A 17,308-nucleotide genomic window follows, 5' to 3' on the forward strand; every position below is an offset into this window, starting at 1 on the left:
GCAGGTTGCACTGATAGTGGTCGATGAGGACCCTGTCGTTCCAGCCTGCTATGGCGGCCAAGGTCCGGAATTCCAGGGTGAAATCATGGGTGCTCCTCGTCCCCTGCCTCAAACGAAAGAGCCGTTCCCTCGCCGCTCTACCTTCGGGCAGATGGTCAAAGACGGCCCGGAAGCGAAGGGTGAACTCCCCGAAGTGGTCCAACGCCGCGTCTCCTTCTCTCCATATGGCGTTTGCCCACTCCAGAGCTCTCCCCGAGAGGCATGAGTCGAGGGCAGACACTTTCTCCCTTTCCGAGGGAGCTGAGTACACAGTGGCCAGGTAGAGGTCCAGTTGTAACAGATATCCCTGGCACTGTGCTGCCGTCACTTCATACTCCCTGGGAAGGGAGAGACGCATCCCACTGGGACTGGCTCCGGACAGGACGGGTAGAGGTAACCCCGGTTGCGCTGGTCGAGGCACTGGGGAGACTTCCTGTCTCTCCCAGCGGTCCATAGTCTGGACAACGCGATCCATCATGGCAGCAAGATGATGTAACATAGCAGAATGTTCCTGGACGTGCTCCTCGACTCCTCTAACCGGGGTCCCTGCTCCTCCATGGTTCGGGTGTGTAATTCTGTCAAGGGTATGTACGGAGGTGAAGTCAGGTGCAGGAGATCAGAATGTAGTAAATAGGCGCACTTTAACCTGTCTCGGCTAGGGGGCAGTATTTTCACGACCGGATGAAAAACGTACCCAATTTAAACAGGTTACTACTCTGGCCCAGAAACTAGAATATGCATATTATTAGTAGATTTGGATAGAAAACACTCTGAAGTTTCTAAAACTGTTTGAATGGTGTCTGTGAGTATAACAGAACTCATATGGCAGGCAAAAACCTGAGAAAAATTCAAGCAGGAAGTGGAAAGTCTGAGAATTGCAGTTCTTCTTTTGATTCTCTATCGAAGCTACAGTGTCTGTGGGGTGACGTTGCACTTCCTAAGGCTTCCATTGGCTGTCTAAAGCCTTCAGAAAGTGGTTTGAGCCTTCTCCTGTCACTGGGCAGAGTATAGGAGCTCATTCACAGAGTGGTCTGCCAGGCAACAAAGGGATTGGATATGCGCGGTCACACGAGCACGCCGTTCCTTCTGAGTAGATTCATTGGCTAAAAAGAAACACACAACATTTTGAAATTCTTAGTGGGGAAAAAAATCTGAGTTTTTATACTCAATGTTTTTTCTGTCTTGCAGTCTCTTCCCATTTCTATACTGACCTTGAATCATGAGATTTGCACCATTTCCAAAATAGCATTCATTATACCAGAATATTCCACAATGATACGATCCAACATCAGTGAGGGCAAAGAGTCAGATTAAAGTTTATTTAATCCTTTGCAACATGAAATTGCACTTTTTAATAGTAGGTTGTTACAATGGTTAAAAGTCCATGTCCTTAGGTGTGTTTCAGCCATAACCAGGATAACACTGAGTCTACTGCGGAGAAGCATTCAAGGTTCACAGAACCCCCTAGGGTCACTGGTTCTGTCCTCACAGGCTGAGATACATTCGGATGCATGGACACGTCTGGAACTAACAGGACGGAGTACATAGTTGGAGAGGGAAATATCTGCCCACAGTGTAAACCGTTCACTTTTTTTATCTGCCCACAAAGGTAAAGGGCTCACTTTTTGCTGAGATTTAGACATAAAATAATAAATTTGCATTCTTATTTGCATAGGTGTTACAGTATGGGAGTTGTGCCAAGGTAGAGGACCATTTCAGTTACCTTACAGTCAAGGTTGGGGTCAAATCCATTTAAATTCCAGTCAATTCAGGAAGTACACTGAAATTCCATGTTGTTTACATTCTGAATCGACTGGAATTGAAATCAAATTGACCCCAACCCTGCTTACAGTAAATAGCTACTGAAACAAAGAGGAGAAATGGACTTGGCAGTTCATGCAGGTTACATACAGTACTTACAAGTGATATGCAGAATCACCATACAGATGGATAGTAGAATCATCTTGCAGTCCATCTTGAATGTTTACTCTTCCCTGCCCTGACCCTAGACCAGCTTGAATGATGTGGCATGTGATGCACTGAAGTCAGATCAGTAGGCTTCTTGTAAGAAAGGCAGAATGTCACCTCTTTTCTCTGATTGGTGGCCGCAATAACACTCTTCCTTGTTGGTGGGTGAACAGACACTGTACTTCTCACAAACAGAGCATTAATTGTAAATAATATAATATATGATTTATTCATATATATTTTATCTATGAGCTAGCACATTGTGGACCACACCTTCCACGCCGTTCATTATTTTCCACTGAACGCATAGCCTCTCGTTCATTATCCCTTACATATACGGTACCCGTCAAAGGTTTTGACACACCTACTCATTCAAGGGTTTTTCTTAATTTTTAGTATTTTCTACATTTTCTACATCAAACCATGAAATAACACATATGTATTCATGTAGTAACCAAAACAGTGTTAAATACATCTAAATATATCTTATATTTTAGATTCTTCAAAGTAGCCACCCTTTGATTGATGACAGCTTTGCACACTCTTGGTATTCTCTCAACCAGCTTCATGAGGTAGTCACCTGGAATGCATTTCAATTAACAGGTGTGCCTTGAGAAAAGTTTTCAAACAGTATCACTGAATAACATGAGGCCACAGCACAGTAGTAAGTCCCAGCATCAGAGAATCTGAAGTTCCTCTTGGGGAGGTTGTAGACACAGTTCTGTGTAGGAGACCCAGCCTCAGGGCTCTTCTCACACTGATCACTCCTGTCTCCATTGTTGTAAATTATTACTGGATGGGATTCTCCTGAGCCATGTCTGAACCAATATACACTGTGTTCTCCTGCACAGGTCTCAGTGTTAATTGTACAGTTCAGAGTCACAGAGTCTCCTGGTTGGGCTGAGGCTGTTGAATCACAGATGCTTCTGGACCCTGAACCTGACAAGATGGCCAATAAAAAAATAGAATCTCTGGAATATTAGCATTTGTTAAATTAAGATTTTAATAATAATCTGATTAAGATAATACTTCATATTTACACAGTATGTCTGTAAATTTAGATTAACACAAACAAAACAAAAACTGTCTCTTTACCTTCTACAATGAGAATGGCTCCTCCAAACTCCGTCTTATTGCTATAAGTGTCACGGCTGTCTAGGACCAGTGGAGATGTGGAATCAGGAGCAGGAGACAGAGGGCCGGAGCAACTGTGTTTTAATAATAATAATTGCAAACGCAATAGCCGTAGGGCACAGGGCGCGTGGCGAAGTCCGCCAGGGGAAAACACATTCCCAAAATAAGCGCACTGAAAAAAAAACGCACAGGGCGCAGCCCGGCAATATAATGGACAATAATAGTGAAAGAACAACTTACACTTGCAACTGTCCTGAGTGGACAATAAACAATCCCGCACGAGAACCCCAACTGAAAATACACACTAAATAACCCCCCACTAATGACAAACACAAAACAGGTGCGGGATAGACAGACAAAATCAAAAGACACAGAAACAACGATCGGTGCCAGCTAATAGGCCGGCGACGACGACCGCCGAGCGCCGCCCGACCGAGGAGGGGCGCCACCTTCGTTAGATACTGTGACAATAAGAGCTCCCACAGTGGTAAGTGCCTGAATCAGAGAGTTGCATGTTGAGATCCTTAGGTGACTCTTGTTTGGCCATTTTCCACTGAGAAGCGAGGGTTATCCTTAAACTCGTGGTAGAATGTTGCGTCCCTGTCAAACTTATAGATGGTTGAGAAGAGCTGAACTTTACATTCCAATGTTTGCTTGTACAAGGAGACATGCATGGCCATGTCACCTGCATAGAAGCATGGCAAAATCACTGTGTCTCCAACGATGGCTGACATGAGACCATTCTCTTGATGTATGGAAGACGACTCACCCCCTGCTAGATCATAAACTAGAGAGCATGAAAATATATTGGTTGTTACATACCTCAATTACAACTTTGTATTGTCAAAGTGTCTGTAGAGCAATAATGGGTTTCCTTTGGTCTCCAAATCAGGTGTGGACATCACACAAGCAGAGAAATATTAAAGACTAATCCGTCTCTACGAGAAGTGGAAATATCAGACACAGTGCGGTCATCTTTAAAGTTAACAGCTCTTCACAACTTGGGTCTTGAGTGGAAAGAGTCCACCCATGTAGACAACGCTTCAACAATGGAGTGACAGGTGATTGGTAGAACTGGACAACATCATTTTTGTTGACACCTCATTCAGCCAAGATTGTGGTCTTTACAAGGTTCTTTTCCCTCTGGAGCCCTAGGACCATGCCTCAGGACTACCTGGCCTGATGACTCCTTGCTGTCCCCAGTCCACCTGGTCGTGATGCTGCTCCAATTTCAACTGCTCTGCCTGCGGCTATGGAACCCTGACCTGTTCACCGGACATGCTACCTGTCCCAGACCTGCTGTTTTCAACTCTCTAGAGACAGCAGGAGTGGTAGAGATACTGGGTGGAAACTTTGAAGAATCTCAAATATAAAATATATTTTGATTTGTTAAACATTTTATCGTTACAACTGGTTTTAATGTCTTCACTATTATTCTACAATGTAGAAAATAGTAAAAATAAAGAAATACCTTTGATTGAGTAGGTGTGTCCAAACGTTTGACTGGTACCGTATATATTCAGCAAAGCTAGGCCCCTGCAATGACATCCTACAGTAAATCAGAAGTGTACAAAATAGCCAGGTCACAAGGACAATGTCAAGATCAAATTGGAGTTCAGAGGAGGGGTGGGGCTTAACTTAGAATGATGCTGATTGGATGACCCTACTCTGTTACACCCTGTCTTGATGACTCACACCTGAGTGGATGGTTTCTTCCTCTCTCTGTTCTCTCTGTTCTCTCCTCTGTCTCCTGGCCTCGTACTATTCTTGTCAGTGAACGTCAGGGCAGCATAGTTCATGTCATCATTCCCATCCTGTAGCTACAGTATGAGGATGAAACACAGACTCACTCAATTAAGACTAATATTTTGCTTTAATACTCTTAAACAGTTTCATTCTTGATACAGCAATCCTGCTGACCTGTTGGTCTGACGTGTTGGCATGAGGATTCCCATAATGGCTCTGCTGAGAAGGGGTCCCTGCTAAAAGATGAATTATAAAACATTGAGAACACTTAAAACATACTACGTATGTCATTTTATTCTTAAAGTCAAATGTTTTCCCTGCTAGAGCTGCCCTGGTCAACTGTAAGTGCTGTTATTGTGAAGTGGAAACGTCTAGCAGCAACAACGCCTCAACCGCAAAGTGGTAGGCCACACAAGCTCACAGAACAGGACCGCAGAGTGCTGAAATGAGTAGCACGTAAAAATAGGAAGTCCTCGGTTGCAAGTACAGAGTTCCAAACTGCCTCTGGAAGTAACGTCAGCACAAGAACTGTTCGTCTGGAGCTTGACAAGCCTAAGATCACCATGTGCAACGCCAAGCGTTATCTGGAGTGGTGTAAAGCTCCATGCCATTGGACTCTTGCTTCACCAACTGGCAGTCTGGCGGACAAATCTGATTCTGGGCTTTATGGAAAGAGTTGGGGAAGGCCCTTTCCTGTTTCAGCATAACAATGCCCCTGTGCACAAAACGATGTCCATAAAGAAATGGTTTGTCAAAGAACTTGACTGACTTGCACAGAGCCCTGACCTCAACCCCATCGAACACCTTTGGGTTGAATTGGAACTCGGACTGCGAGCCAGGCCTAATCGTCCAACATCAGTGCCCGACCTCAATAATTTTCTTGTGGCTGATTGGAAGCAAGTCCCCACAGCAATGTTCCAACATCTAGTGGAAAGCCTTCCTAGAAGATTGGAGGCTGTTATAGCAGGAAAAGGGGGACCAACTCCACATTAATGCCCATGATTTAGGAATGAGATATTCGACGAGCCCGTGACCAGATACTTTTGGCCATGTAGTGCAAGTCACCATATGAGATGAACAAAAGCAAGGGATAGACACACTACCTCCCATCCCAGAACAAATCCCAGGGTTGAATAATGTCCATAGACAATGCACAAACTGTAAAAGATCTGATCAAAAATGATTTCTACCCATTATGGAAACAATACATCTCATTATACTTTTCATATGCATACAACTAGTCATTTAAATGAATTCAAAAGACTATGGCATGAAATTATTAAAAAAAGCATCCACATTTAAAATGTGTACTTACTGAAGTTGGTGTAAAACAAAAACATTGACCAATGTCTGATCTTCATTGTAATGCCAATCCTTTCTGCATTATATAGTGTGAAGGTCTGACAACAGGAAACCTCTTTTATGATGATACTTTACATGTAGCCGTCGTATAGTAGGAGGGAACACTGAACTGAGAGACTTTATTGGCTGTCTGAACAGGAATAAAAGCAACTGTTTAGCAAGTCTGTTTACCCTAGTTTGAGCAGCCCGGACAGACTTTTAAAGAAGACAATCAAGTCAGAGTTATTAGATCAAGCCGACTAAATTGTGGCTTGATAAACTGCTTATTTATTTGGGAAATAAAACTTATTAAGACCAGTTCTCTTTTGATGTTTGCACCAACTGTGAAGGATCCTATTCCCCTCTCTAGTGTCTCTATTACTGAGCCTATCCCAACCCAGCCTAGCCCAGAGGTTAAGTTAAGTTTCTCCCCCACAGCATATACAACCTCCAATTAAGCCTTCAACATGACATAATATTACTAAATGTGGAATTATAGCATGGCCTATTCATTCCAGACCTTTGTTGGTTGTCAATGCCCTTTTAAATATGGAATGGCTACATTTTTTTTGCCCTTTTTTAATGTGTTAGCCCATATCCTTTAATTAACCTCAGTAGTGCCACTCAACTGTGTCCCTTATAAGTGTATGTCTCTGTAATACTTGGTCTCTGTAGTACTTTGTCTTTGTAATATGTCTTCGTTGACACAAATGTAACTAAAGTTTTTTAAAGAAAATAAATATAATTTTTTCCAGCTGGTAATTCAACAGTTACAATTCTCCAGATGACCCATAGAAGATCTGTTGTGTCTAGGACATGTCATGTACAGTATAAAGGTGAAGGGGGTAGAGCAGAGTGCGTATGGGAAAACACCAACAGAATGAAAGAAGTCTATTGTATGTCAGTCTCATTCCCTCTGCATCCTTCACAGAAACATGCACTGACTGATGTGTAACACCCGAGAGTGCATGTCTGATTGGACACCAGTCAACCAGTCAACCAGCCAACTAATACATGACACACTTCATCTAGTCTGTTTCACTCTCTGTTTAGTGTTTTACATTTTGATTTGATTCTCGTCGATAGCAATCTATCAGAATGAGCATCCTCCTCTATGGGTCACCTTCTGACAGAGCATCCTGCAGTAGTCTTATCAGGATTGTCTGATTGTGAATATACTGAAAGTTCTCAGATGACATCATCATAAACTGTCCCCTCCCCCGTTGTCCATAGATCAAGAATAGACGGTATCACACATGAGACAGTTAACTCAGAGAGTTCAAATAGGCTTAATCAGCAGTTCTTTGTGGTTTGTAACTGATATCAGATAACTAAATACTGTATATATATCAGGGTCAGTTTATAAAGAGTTAATTTGCTATGGCTACAAGCGGTCTTTGGCAAAGATTGTGTAAAAATTATGAGAAGTAAAGCTTGTGAGATTAAGAGAACAACAGTGACACAACAAAGACATCCTGCTGAAAACCACATAGAGACACAGAGACACAGAGAGCAGGTAGGAGGGTCCTGTGTGCACAAAGCCAGCAGGCCCACCTGACCAAAGCGTAGATACGACCTTGTTTTGTGCTTACAGAAGACCGCAGAGTGCCTCTGAACTTGTTCACTGTGTGGGGGTGGGTGTAAGTGACATGCGATCAACAGAACTAAAAGATGACAATACATTACAGAGGAGAGATGACTTGAATAAATAGGTTGTCTCCTATACTTATGCAACTACTCCTTGGAACTCAATACAAAACTACACGTCAACACAAGTCATTATCTTTGTCATATACAGATCACTCTGCTACCAATTGTATTTTGAGTATTTGTGACTGCTTGTTACTAAACTTTTAATGAATTAGCTGATGTTAGTAGTAATAATCTAGTGATGATGACACCCTATGCTGTTTGATGCATGTGACTTTATGACGCTGAAATGGGTTTATAACATGATATAGATGTGTAATAAGAATGTAATAACTATATCACCCATGTTTTAGAGTCTAACATACATCTTTGTTGGGCATTTGCATTTGTTTGACAGCTATTTCGACTACGCACATGAACCATCACAGGAAAGCACGTTTTCAAAGATTCTTCATCAAATTAGTGAACAAGTTGAACCTTTTGACAACTTCTAAATGTTGCTGCGACTCTACTGGTGATGCAGTCACAGGGACTTCCATATACACTGCTGCTCCCTATTGAAAGATAATTGAATTGCAGTCCTGCAAGGTGGACTTATATATTCACATTTTGTCAATAGTTAACATTTTAAATTTGAGTAATTTAGCAGATGCTCTTGTCCAGAGCGACATACAGGAGCAATTAGGGCTCATCAACAGATGTTGTCACATATTTGGCTCAGTAACTGGCCCAAAGCTTAACACACTTAACCGCAAGGTTACGTGCAGTTTTGTTAAAACTGTTCAGTCACAATGTGCACATTGTCATATTTGAAACCAGTCTCTCAACAATATAAAATATGTTGAAAATGTACTCAGATAAGACGTTATTTTTATTTCAGTCTTTTCTCAGTAAAAGAGAATCGTGGTCTTAGGGGCCGATTCCGACCCAACTTAAGCTTGCGTAAATGGAAAACAATTTTATTTTTATGCACCTTTCTCTCTAAGCGTCTTCTGACTTTGAATTTAAGCTTGAGAAAAGCATGCTATTAATCCGCTATTCGTTTTGGGTGGAGATCAAAGAAATGAAGGTGTGTCTACAGATACGCCGTATTCTGACCTCATAATTTAACCAACTTTATGCACAATGAAAAGTTTAATAAGGTCCAGCAACCTATCAGTTCCAAGTGGAACAACACCTACTTTTTTTTTTGATAGAAATACAATTTTCCATGCACTGTAATTTATAAATTGATAAGGGCTATTAGTAATATTTTAGTAATATTTTGGGATAAAGGGATTGTAAATATACATTACAATTGTTTTAATAAATCTATTTTAAATTATGATCGCTTGAGACAAATATGAAACCAGTCACATAGCAGCAAACTGAAGCATATCTACATATCACCTTTTCCACAGTGAAATTCTGGCCTTATAACTTGCAAATATGAAATGTCAAGTTACAGGCTTCTGTAGCCATGTGCAAATGGCAGAATAGTGCCAAACTTACCGAGTTGATTTATGATTTCTAGAATGTTTTCATTAGATGCCCAAATTGTTCACTGTATTTTTTTACAATTTGTATCGTGTTACACCAACATAACTGTCACTTTAATGTCAGTTTCCTTACATTTTTCATCATTCCATTACATCGTTAGTTTACCTTTCTTTCCTCTGTCATGTTTGTGTGGTTGTTCATGAGGATCACAAGAAATAGTGGATCATATTAGGCTAATGTATGACAAGTTTTGAAATAGTCTGGAACATTTAACCTATTTGAATCATTATGGAACACAGACTACAAGTAGCGGTTTAGACCTGGAGCCTGGCGACTACCTGACCGCTGTCATCACAGTTCCATGATAAGTGAGGATTATTAGGGTAGATTTATAGGACTACTGGTCAACCCCTATTGTACACTTCTCTCACTTTCCAATATTTCATGGATTGAACAATTGAACATGGCAACTTTCAGGATGAATCAAACTACTGTATTTTGATTCACCAATATATTTAGCATGTAAAGACTCTCCAAACTGGTTTTATTTTATTTATAAATACTTTCCTCACCCTAAATAATATACAATATCATTTTTCTAATCTACCAATTGGTGCTGAAAAGAAGATGAATATGTGTGAACTTTCATTGCTTTCTTTGATCCCTAATATTATGAACAGTTCCCTCTATATATTCTAGTGTGTAACGCCCTGGCCATAGAGAGGGGTTTTTGTTCTTTATTTTTGGTTAGGCCAGGGTGTTACATTGGGTGGGCGTTTTATGTTCATTTTTCTATGGTTTTGTATTTCTTTGTTTTGGGCCGTGTGTGGCTCCCAATCAGGCATAGCTGTTGTTCGTTGTTGCTGATTGGGAGTCACACATAAGGAGCCTGTTTTTCCTTTGGGTTTGGTGGGGGGATTGTTTCTGTTTTGTGTTTGCACCTTGGTCTAATTCTAACGACAGGCGTTACATAGTGAGACTGGCGAGAATTTCAAATAAAGGTACACCACATTTAGGGACAGCTGTAAACAAATGTACTTAATACCTGATTGAATGAAAACTCCATAAGAAATTCAGCTGGCCAGTAAGTGGGAGGGTTTTCAGCGGTTGAATTGAATTTATTCAGCACACGCAAGGGAACCGCGCCTGCAAAGCCCATTACACACGGTAAGTCTGAATAGCAACTACTGAGAAGTGCGTAGGAAAGGAGTGCGTAGGAAAGGCGTGTATTGCCTAAGTCTGAAATGGACCCTCAGTGACACGGGTGTGTTGTGGTTACGACGCACTGATGTGTGTGTAGAGAGCGTGTGATGAGGACTGACAGTCATTGCTGGGGGTTAGAGATGAGTTTACATGAGTGGAAAATCTATTTAGGGCATTCAGAACACCACAGAGAGATGTGATACAGGATACAGCTTAAAAAGGAGAGATGACTGAAAGAGTTAGTCAACAGAATGGACTCCATGCATGCATATATGCACATATTGCCATCAGGATGAGCTAATGTTACATTGAGCATAAACCTCAATCTGCTCTGATGTTGTTGCCCAAAATCAATGGTGGGGTTATTGTTCTTCCCTGCAAACCTACCAGTGAAACTGCAGTAGAAATTTAAGAGCAAGGGAAAAATCTGAGAGAAAATCACACAATACCTCTGTATGACAGCAGTTAACTATTTTATTTAGTCTGCACAACATTACCAATGTAAAAAGGAATTTGACAGAATACAAGGCATTGTAAGACACTTCACTGATATATAAAGCTAAATACAGTCAGAAACACATACAAGCAATTCAAGTTAATAAAGAGGCAACGCTGACGTTTCAGTCCATGTTTTCTTGTAAGACACTTACAATGGAAACTTCACTGATATATTAAGCTATATGCAGTGGGAAACACATAAAATCAATGCAAGTTATTAAAGAGCAAAAGTCTACATTTCAGTCCATGTTTTGGACTCTCACCCCAGAGTACACAGTGTCTCTCTCCATGGCTCCATGGCTCCTCTGTCTCCCGGCCTTCACTTTCTTGTGGATGATGTTCAGAGCGGCATAATGGAGTGTGTCAACCTCTTGATCCTGAGAGGAATAACAAAAATAAAATCTAAATATTTGGCGTTAGACTAAAACATTGCTGGTGAATCAAAAAATGAAAGTGTATATTTTCATATTTTGATTGAATAAAAAAAAGATTGATTCAGCAACAGCTAGACAAATGCCAGGTCTGTGTACCTGGTTATGACTGTGGACTGCCGGAGTACTTGGCTGAGAGGGCGTCCCTTTTAATCAAACATCATCATCATCATCATCATCATCAACAACAACAATAGCAACAATACCGTCATCAACAACATCATCATCATCATCATCAATAACAATAACAACATCATCATCATAATCAATAACATTATCATCAACATCATCATCATTATAATCAAACCATTTATTTGTCAAGTTTTATGATCAAGAAGTGTCAGAATATTGTGCGTTTTGATAAAACTTACCTCTGCACTGTTCACATTCTCTCCTGCTGATCTTATACATAACCCAACCAAGGACAATGACGAGGATGACACACAGACCCAACGCTACACCCAGACAGTACACCAAGAGAACCTGGTCCTCCTTACAACCATCTGTGGAAATACAGACAGTGATAGAGGAGATTCAAGACATTTTGCTCCACCAGACATTGAGTTTATTCACAACAACATGAAAGACTATCACAACATATCAGAATTATCACTTACGGACAACATCCAGCTTGGTCCCGTTTCCAAACAGTATCTCCCCACATGAGGCCACAGCACAGTAGTAAGTCCCAGCATCAGAGATTCTGAGGTTCCTCTTGGGGAGGTTGTAGACACAGCTCTGTGTAGGAGACCCAGCCTCAGGAATCTTCTCACACTGATCATTCCTGTCTCCATTGGTGTAAATGATTCCTGGATGGGATTCTCCTGAGCCATGTCTGAACCAATAGACACCGTGTTCTCCTGCACAGGTCTCCGTGTGTATTGTACAGTTCAGAGTCACAGAATCTCCTGGCTGGACAGACTCAGACACAGGCTGCTGTATAACAGACATATTTCTGGACCAGGAACCTGACAAGAAGGCCAATAAACACATTTAATCTCTCTAGAGTATCCCTATGGCAAGTGTTATGAATCAAAATTGATTCAATAAAGATCGCATCTTATTCAGAGAATACATCATATTTACACTGTATACCAGTAAATTCAGATTTACAAAAAAATTCATTATAATAACTTTCGCTTTACCTTTGATGATGAGAATAACTCCTTGTCCAAACTCCACATTGTTTCCAAAAGCACTTCCACAGTAGTATGTGCCTGAATCAGAGAGTTCCACGTCTGTGATCATTAGGTGATTTTTCCCTTGGCCACTTTCCACTGAGAAGCGAGGGTTGTCCTTAAACTCATGGTAAAATGTTGCATTCCTGTCATACTTATACATGGTCGAGATGAGCTGAGGAATATTTCCAAAACTTTGCTTGTACCAGGAGAACATTATTCCCACGTCGCCTTTGTTGAAGCAGACCAAAACCACTGTTTCTCCAACGTTGGCTGACATGAGACCATTCTTCTGACTGATGGATGAGGACTCAGTCCGAGTTACTCCATGAACAAGAGAACATTATTATATATTACCTGTTACATATCTCAATTACAACTTTGGATTTTCAAAATGTCTGTAGAGCAATAATTGGATACCTTGTGTCTTCAAATCAAGATTGGACATCACATAAGCAGAGAAATATAACATATTGACTTACCCCTCTCTACGATAACTGGAAATATCAGACACAGTGCAATCATCTTTAAAGTTGTCAGCTCTTCACAACTTGGGTCTTGAGTGGAAAGAGTCCACCCATGTAGACAACACTTCAACAATGAAGTTACAGGTGATTGGTTGAATTGGACTGCATAATATTTGTTTACGCCTCACACAGGCATGACTGTGGTCTTCACGTGTATCTTGTACAGTTTCAGAATTGTCCTACAGGTAGAATCTCATCGTTTCGATTTGTACAAATTAAGCACACATTTTTTAAGCACAGTTTCACTTATTGTTTATCACTGCAGCTACTATTGTCTAAGAGACTCAAATTTGTAACCATTTTGGAATGTGCATGCTATGACACTGTCATCCACTCGGGCTTCTATCACCACACAGTATCTTCACCTCACTAATTACATCTATGAAAAACATAACAAACACAGCAACGTAGTCTTTTTTTATTGTTATTGAGTAGGTCCATTGTTCTAGTGGCCTAACATTACACTCGAGCATAGAAGGTATTTAGATGGTCTGGTAGGCTTGCGTCACTGGACAGCTAACAGCTGAGTTTCCCTTTGTAATCCGTGATAGTTTGCAAGTCCTGCCACATTCGACGAGCATCAGAACCGGTGTAGTAGGATTCTATCTTGGTCCAGTCGGTGCTAGCGAAACAGTCGTGTAGCTTAACATCCGCTTCATTGGGCCACTTCCTCCTTCAGGGTGTAGCTGGTACTTCCTGTTTGAGTTTTTGCTTGTAAGGAGGAATCAGGATGATATCGCCCCTGTCTCAGCCTCCAGTATTTATGCTGCAATAGTTTATGTGTCGGGGGCTAGGTTCAGTCTGCTATATCTGGAGTATTTCTCCTGTCTCATCCAGTGTCCTGTGTGAATTTAGGTATGCTCCCTCTAATTTTCTCTCTCTCCCTTTTTCTCTTTCTCTGTTTCTCTCTCTCTCTTTCTCTCTCTCTCTTCTCTCGGAGGACCTGAGCCCTAGGACCATGCCTCAGGACTACCTGGCATGATGACTCCTTGCTGTCCCCAGTCCACCTGGTCATGCTGCTGCTCCAGTTTCAACTGTTCTGCCTGCGGCTATGTTCACTGGACCTGCTGTTTTGGACTCTCCCTCTTCCGCACCTGCTGTCTCTAACTCTGAATGATCAGCTATGAAAAGCCAACTGACATTTACTCCTGAGGTGCTGCCCTGTTGCACCCTCTACAACCACTGTGATTATTATTATCTGACCCTGCTGGTCATCTATGAACGTTTGAACATCTTGACTATGTTCTGTTATAATCTCCACCCGGCACAGCCAGAAGAGGACTGGCCACCTCTTAGAGCCTGGTTCCTCTCTAGGTTTCTTCCTAGGTTCTGGCCTTTCTAGGAAGTTTTTCCTAGCCACCGTGCTTCTACATCTGCATTGCTTGCTGTTTGGGGTTTTAGGCTCGGTTTCTGTACGGCACTTTGTGACATCGGCTGATGTAAAAAGGGCTTTATAAATACATTTGATTGATACAGTTATGGTCATATTTAAATGGTGTGCCAGGGAGAGCTATGTATGCGTCTCTGTGTGTGGAGTAATGGTGATCTAGGGTGTTTTAGCATCTAGTTGCACAGGTTACATGCTGACAGATGTGAGGTAAAACAGATTTCAGTTTTCCTGCATTAAAGTCTCTGGCCACTAGGAGCTCCACCTCTGGGTGAGCATTTTCTTCTTAACTCAATGCCTTATACAGCTCATTGAGTGCGGTCTTAGTGCCAGCATCGGTTTGTGGTGGTAAATTGACATCTATGAAAAATATAGATAAAAAATGTATTGGTAAATAGTATGGTCTACACCTTATCATGGGGTATTCTAACTTAGGCGAGCAGAGCCTTGATAATTCCTTAATATTAGATATTGTGCACCAGCTGATGTTAACAAAGAGACACATACCCCCTCCCATCAGTTTCCCCAAAATCACCTATTACAACTTCAATGCCGGTGACTGTTATCAGCACCTCACAACCCTGAGCTGCACACTCCACTCCTGTTCCCCCACGACTGGAACCTAAGAGTCTAGGGGGTACCATAAACCTGCCTCTCAAACTCGCCCTGATAGGTTGCTAGGGAGGTTACTAGGGGGCCGGACACTTGCCCACCCTCTTGACTATACAGGTCACACTGGCAGCGGCAGAGGCCCTGCCGTCCTCTGACTCTCTGCCTGTCCCTGTATTAGGAGACCCTTCAGCAGCACCGAACCCACCTGCTGCTAACTCCGATGACTGGTCCAGCCCTAACCTGGGCCCATTGGGGGCCCCAGCCACACCACTGTCACCAGCTGCAGACAGTACAGCCTCAACTGACCCAGCCACAGCCCTGGTCCCATTCGGGGTGTCCAGAATGCCCCTGCCCAGCGTGCACCACCTGACCTAGCTCCAGTCCTGTTCCTGCTACCACTGAGCTCAACCTCCTGACCTGACTGTGGGGGACACACTACCTATTCTTGCTCCTGTGGTCCGAGCTGTTCCACCATCTACCCTGGACTCACCATTACTGCCTCCTGATCTGGCCCTGACCCTGGGTCTACCGTAGGGGCCTGCAAGTAGAGATACTGGGGTGCAAAAGAGCAAGAAGGTAAGTAGTAATATGGGGATGATGTAGTCGGGTGTACTATTTACAGATTGGCTGTTTACAGGTACAGTGATCAGTAAGCTGCTCAGACAGCTGATGCTTAAAGTTAGAGATGGAGATACAAGACTCCAGCTTCATAGATTTTTGCAATTCGTTCCAGTCATTGGCAGCAGAGAACTGGAAGGAAAGGCAGCCAAAGGTAGTGTTGGCTTTGGGGATGACCAGTGCAATATACCTGCTGGAGCTCATGCTATGGGTGGGTGTTGCTTTGGTGACCAGTGAGTTGAGATAAGGCAGGGCTTTACCTAGCAAAGACTTATAGATGACCTGGAGCCAGTGTGTTTGGCGGTGAGTATGTAGTGAGGGCCTGCCAACGAGAGGGGTAGAATATTTGGGCTTTGGTGATAAAACGGATGGCACTGTGATAGACTACATCCAGTTTGCTGAGTAGAGTGTTGGGGGCTATTTTGTAAATGACATCACCGAAGTCAAGGATCGGTAGGACAGTCAGTTTTACGAGAGTATGTTTGGCGGCATGAGTGAAGGAGGCTTTGTTGCAAAATAGGAAGCCAATTCTAGTTTTAATTGTGGATTGGAGATGCTTAATTTGAGTCTGGAAGGAGAGTTTACAGTCTAACCAGACACCTAGGTATTTGTAGTTGTCCACATATTATAAGTCAGAACTGTCCAGAGTAGTGATGATAGCCGAGCGGGAGGGTTCGGGCAGCAATCGATTGAATACCATGCACTTAGTTTTACTAGCATTTAAAAGCAGTTGGAGGCCACGGAAGGAGTGTTGTATGGCTGTCACGTCCTGGCCAGTATATAAGGTTAATTGTTTTGTAGTTTGGTCAGGGCGTGACAGAGGGTATTTGTTTTATGTGGTTCAGGGTGGTGTGTTTTGTTAAAAGGGTGAATGTATGTCTATGTTTGGTTAATTGGGGTTGGGACTCTCAGTTGAAGGCAGGTGTTGTCTATCTGCATTTGATTGAGAGTCTCATATAGTAGGGTGTGTTTGTGTTTGGGATTTGTGGGTGATTGTTCTGTGTTCAGCCCTAGGCTTTGCCAGACTGTTTGTTGTCGTTCGTTTCTCGTGTTTGTTACTTTTGTATGGTCATTTGTTTGAAGTTAATACAAAGTCAAAATGAGCATACACGTACCTGCTGCATTTTGGTCCTCTTTCACCGACGACAACCGTGACAATGGCGTTGAAGCTCGTTTGGAGGTTTGTTAGCACAGTGTCTATAGAAGGGCCAGATGTATACAGAATGGTGTTGTCTGTGTAGAGGTAGATCAGAGAATCACCAGCAGCAAGAGCAACATTGTTGATATATGCAGAGAAAAGAGTCAGCCCAAGAATTGAACCCTGTGGCACCCCCATAGAGACTACCAGAGGTCCGGACAACAGGGCCTACGATTTGACACACTGAACTCCCTCAGAGAAGTAGTTGGTGAACCAGGCGAGGCAGTCATTAGAGAAACCAAGGCCATTGAGTCTGCCGATAAGAATGCGGTGATTGACAGAGTCGAAAGCCTTGGCCA

The 17,308-nt window shown here is 42.3% G+C and overlaps 1 protein-coding gene and 1 long non-coding RNA gene across 2 annotated transcripts; both read right to left on the reverse strand.

The window, feature by feature from the left end:
* Positions 1-1,237: 1,237 nt before the first annotated feature.
* On the reverse strand, positions 1,238-2,412 carry LOC115194325 (uncharacterized). Its single transcript, XR_003878338.1, has 2 exons — positions 1,960-2,412; positions 1,238-1,566 (listed from the first exon to the last, which is right to left on the reverse strand). It is a non-coding gene; the product is annotated as an uncharacterized LOC115194325 (long non-coding RNA).
* A 9,686-nt stretch (positions 2,413-12,098) lies between these two features.
* On the reverse strand, positions 12,099-12,998 carry LOC115194941 (uncharacterized; the record flags this gene model as incomplete). The annotated part of the gene is made up of 2 exons (XM_029754853.1): positions 12,099-12,457; positions 12,635-12,998. Coding segments are annotated over 2 exons (723 nt in total), but the record flags the coding sequence as incomplete, so codon positions are not given.
* Between the last annotated feature and the right edge of the window lie 4,310 nt (positions 12,999-17,308).

This window comes from Salmo trutta, chromosome 5 (genome assembly GCF_901001165.1).
Source record: "Salmo trutta chromosome 5, fSalTru1.1, whole genome shotgun sequence".
NCBI classification, from domain to species: domain Eukaryota; kingdom Metazoa; phylum Chordata; class Actinopteri; order Salmoniformes; family Salmonidae; genus Salmo; species Salmo trutta.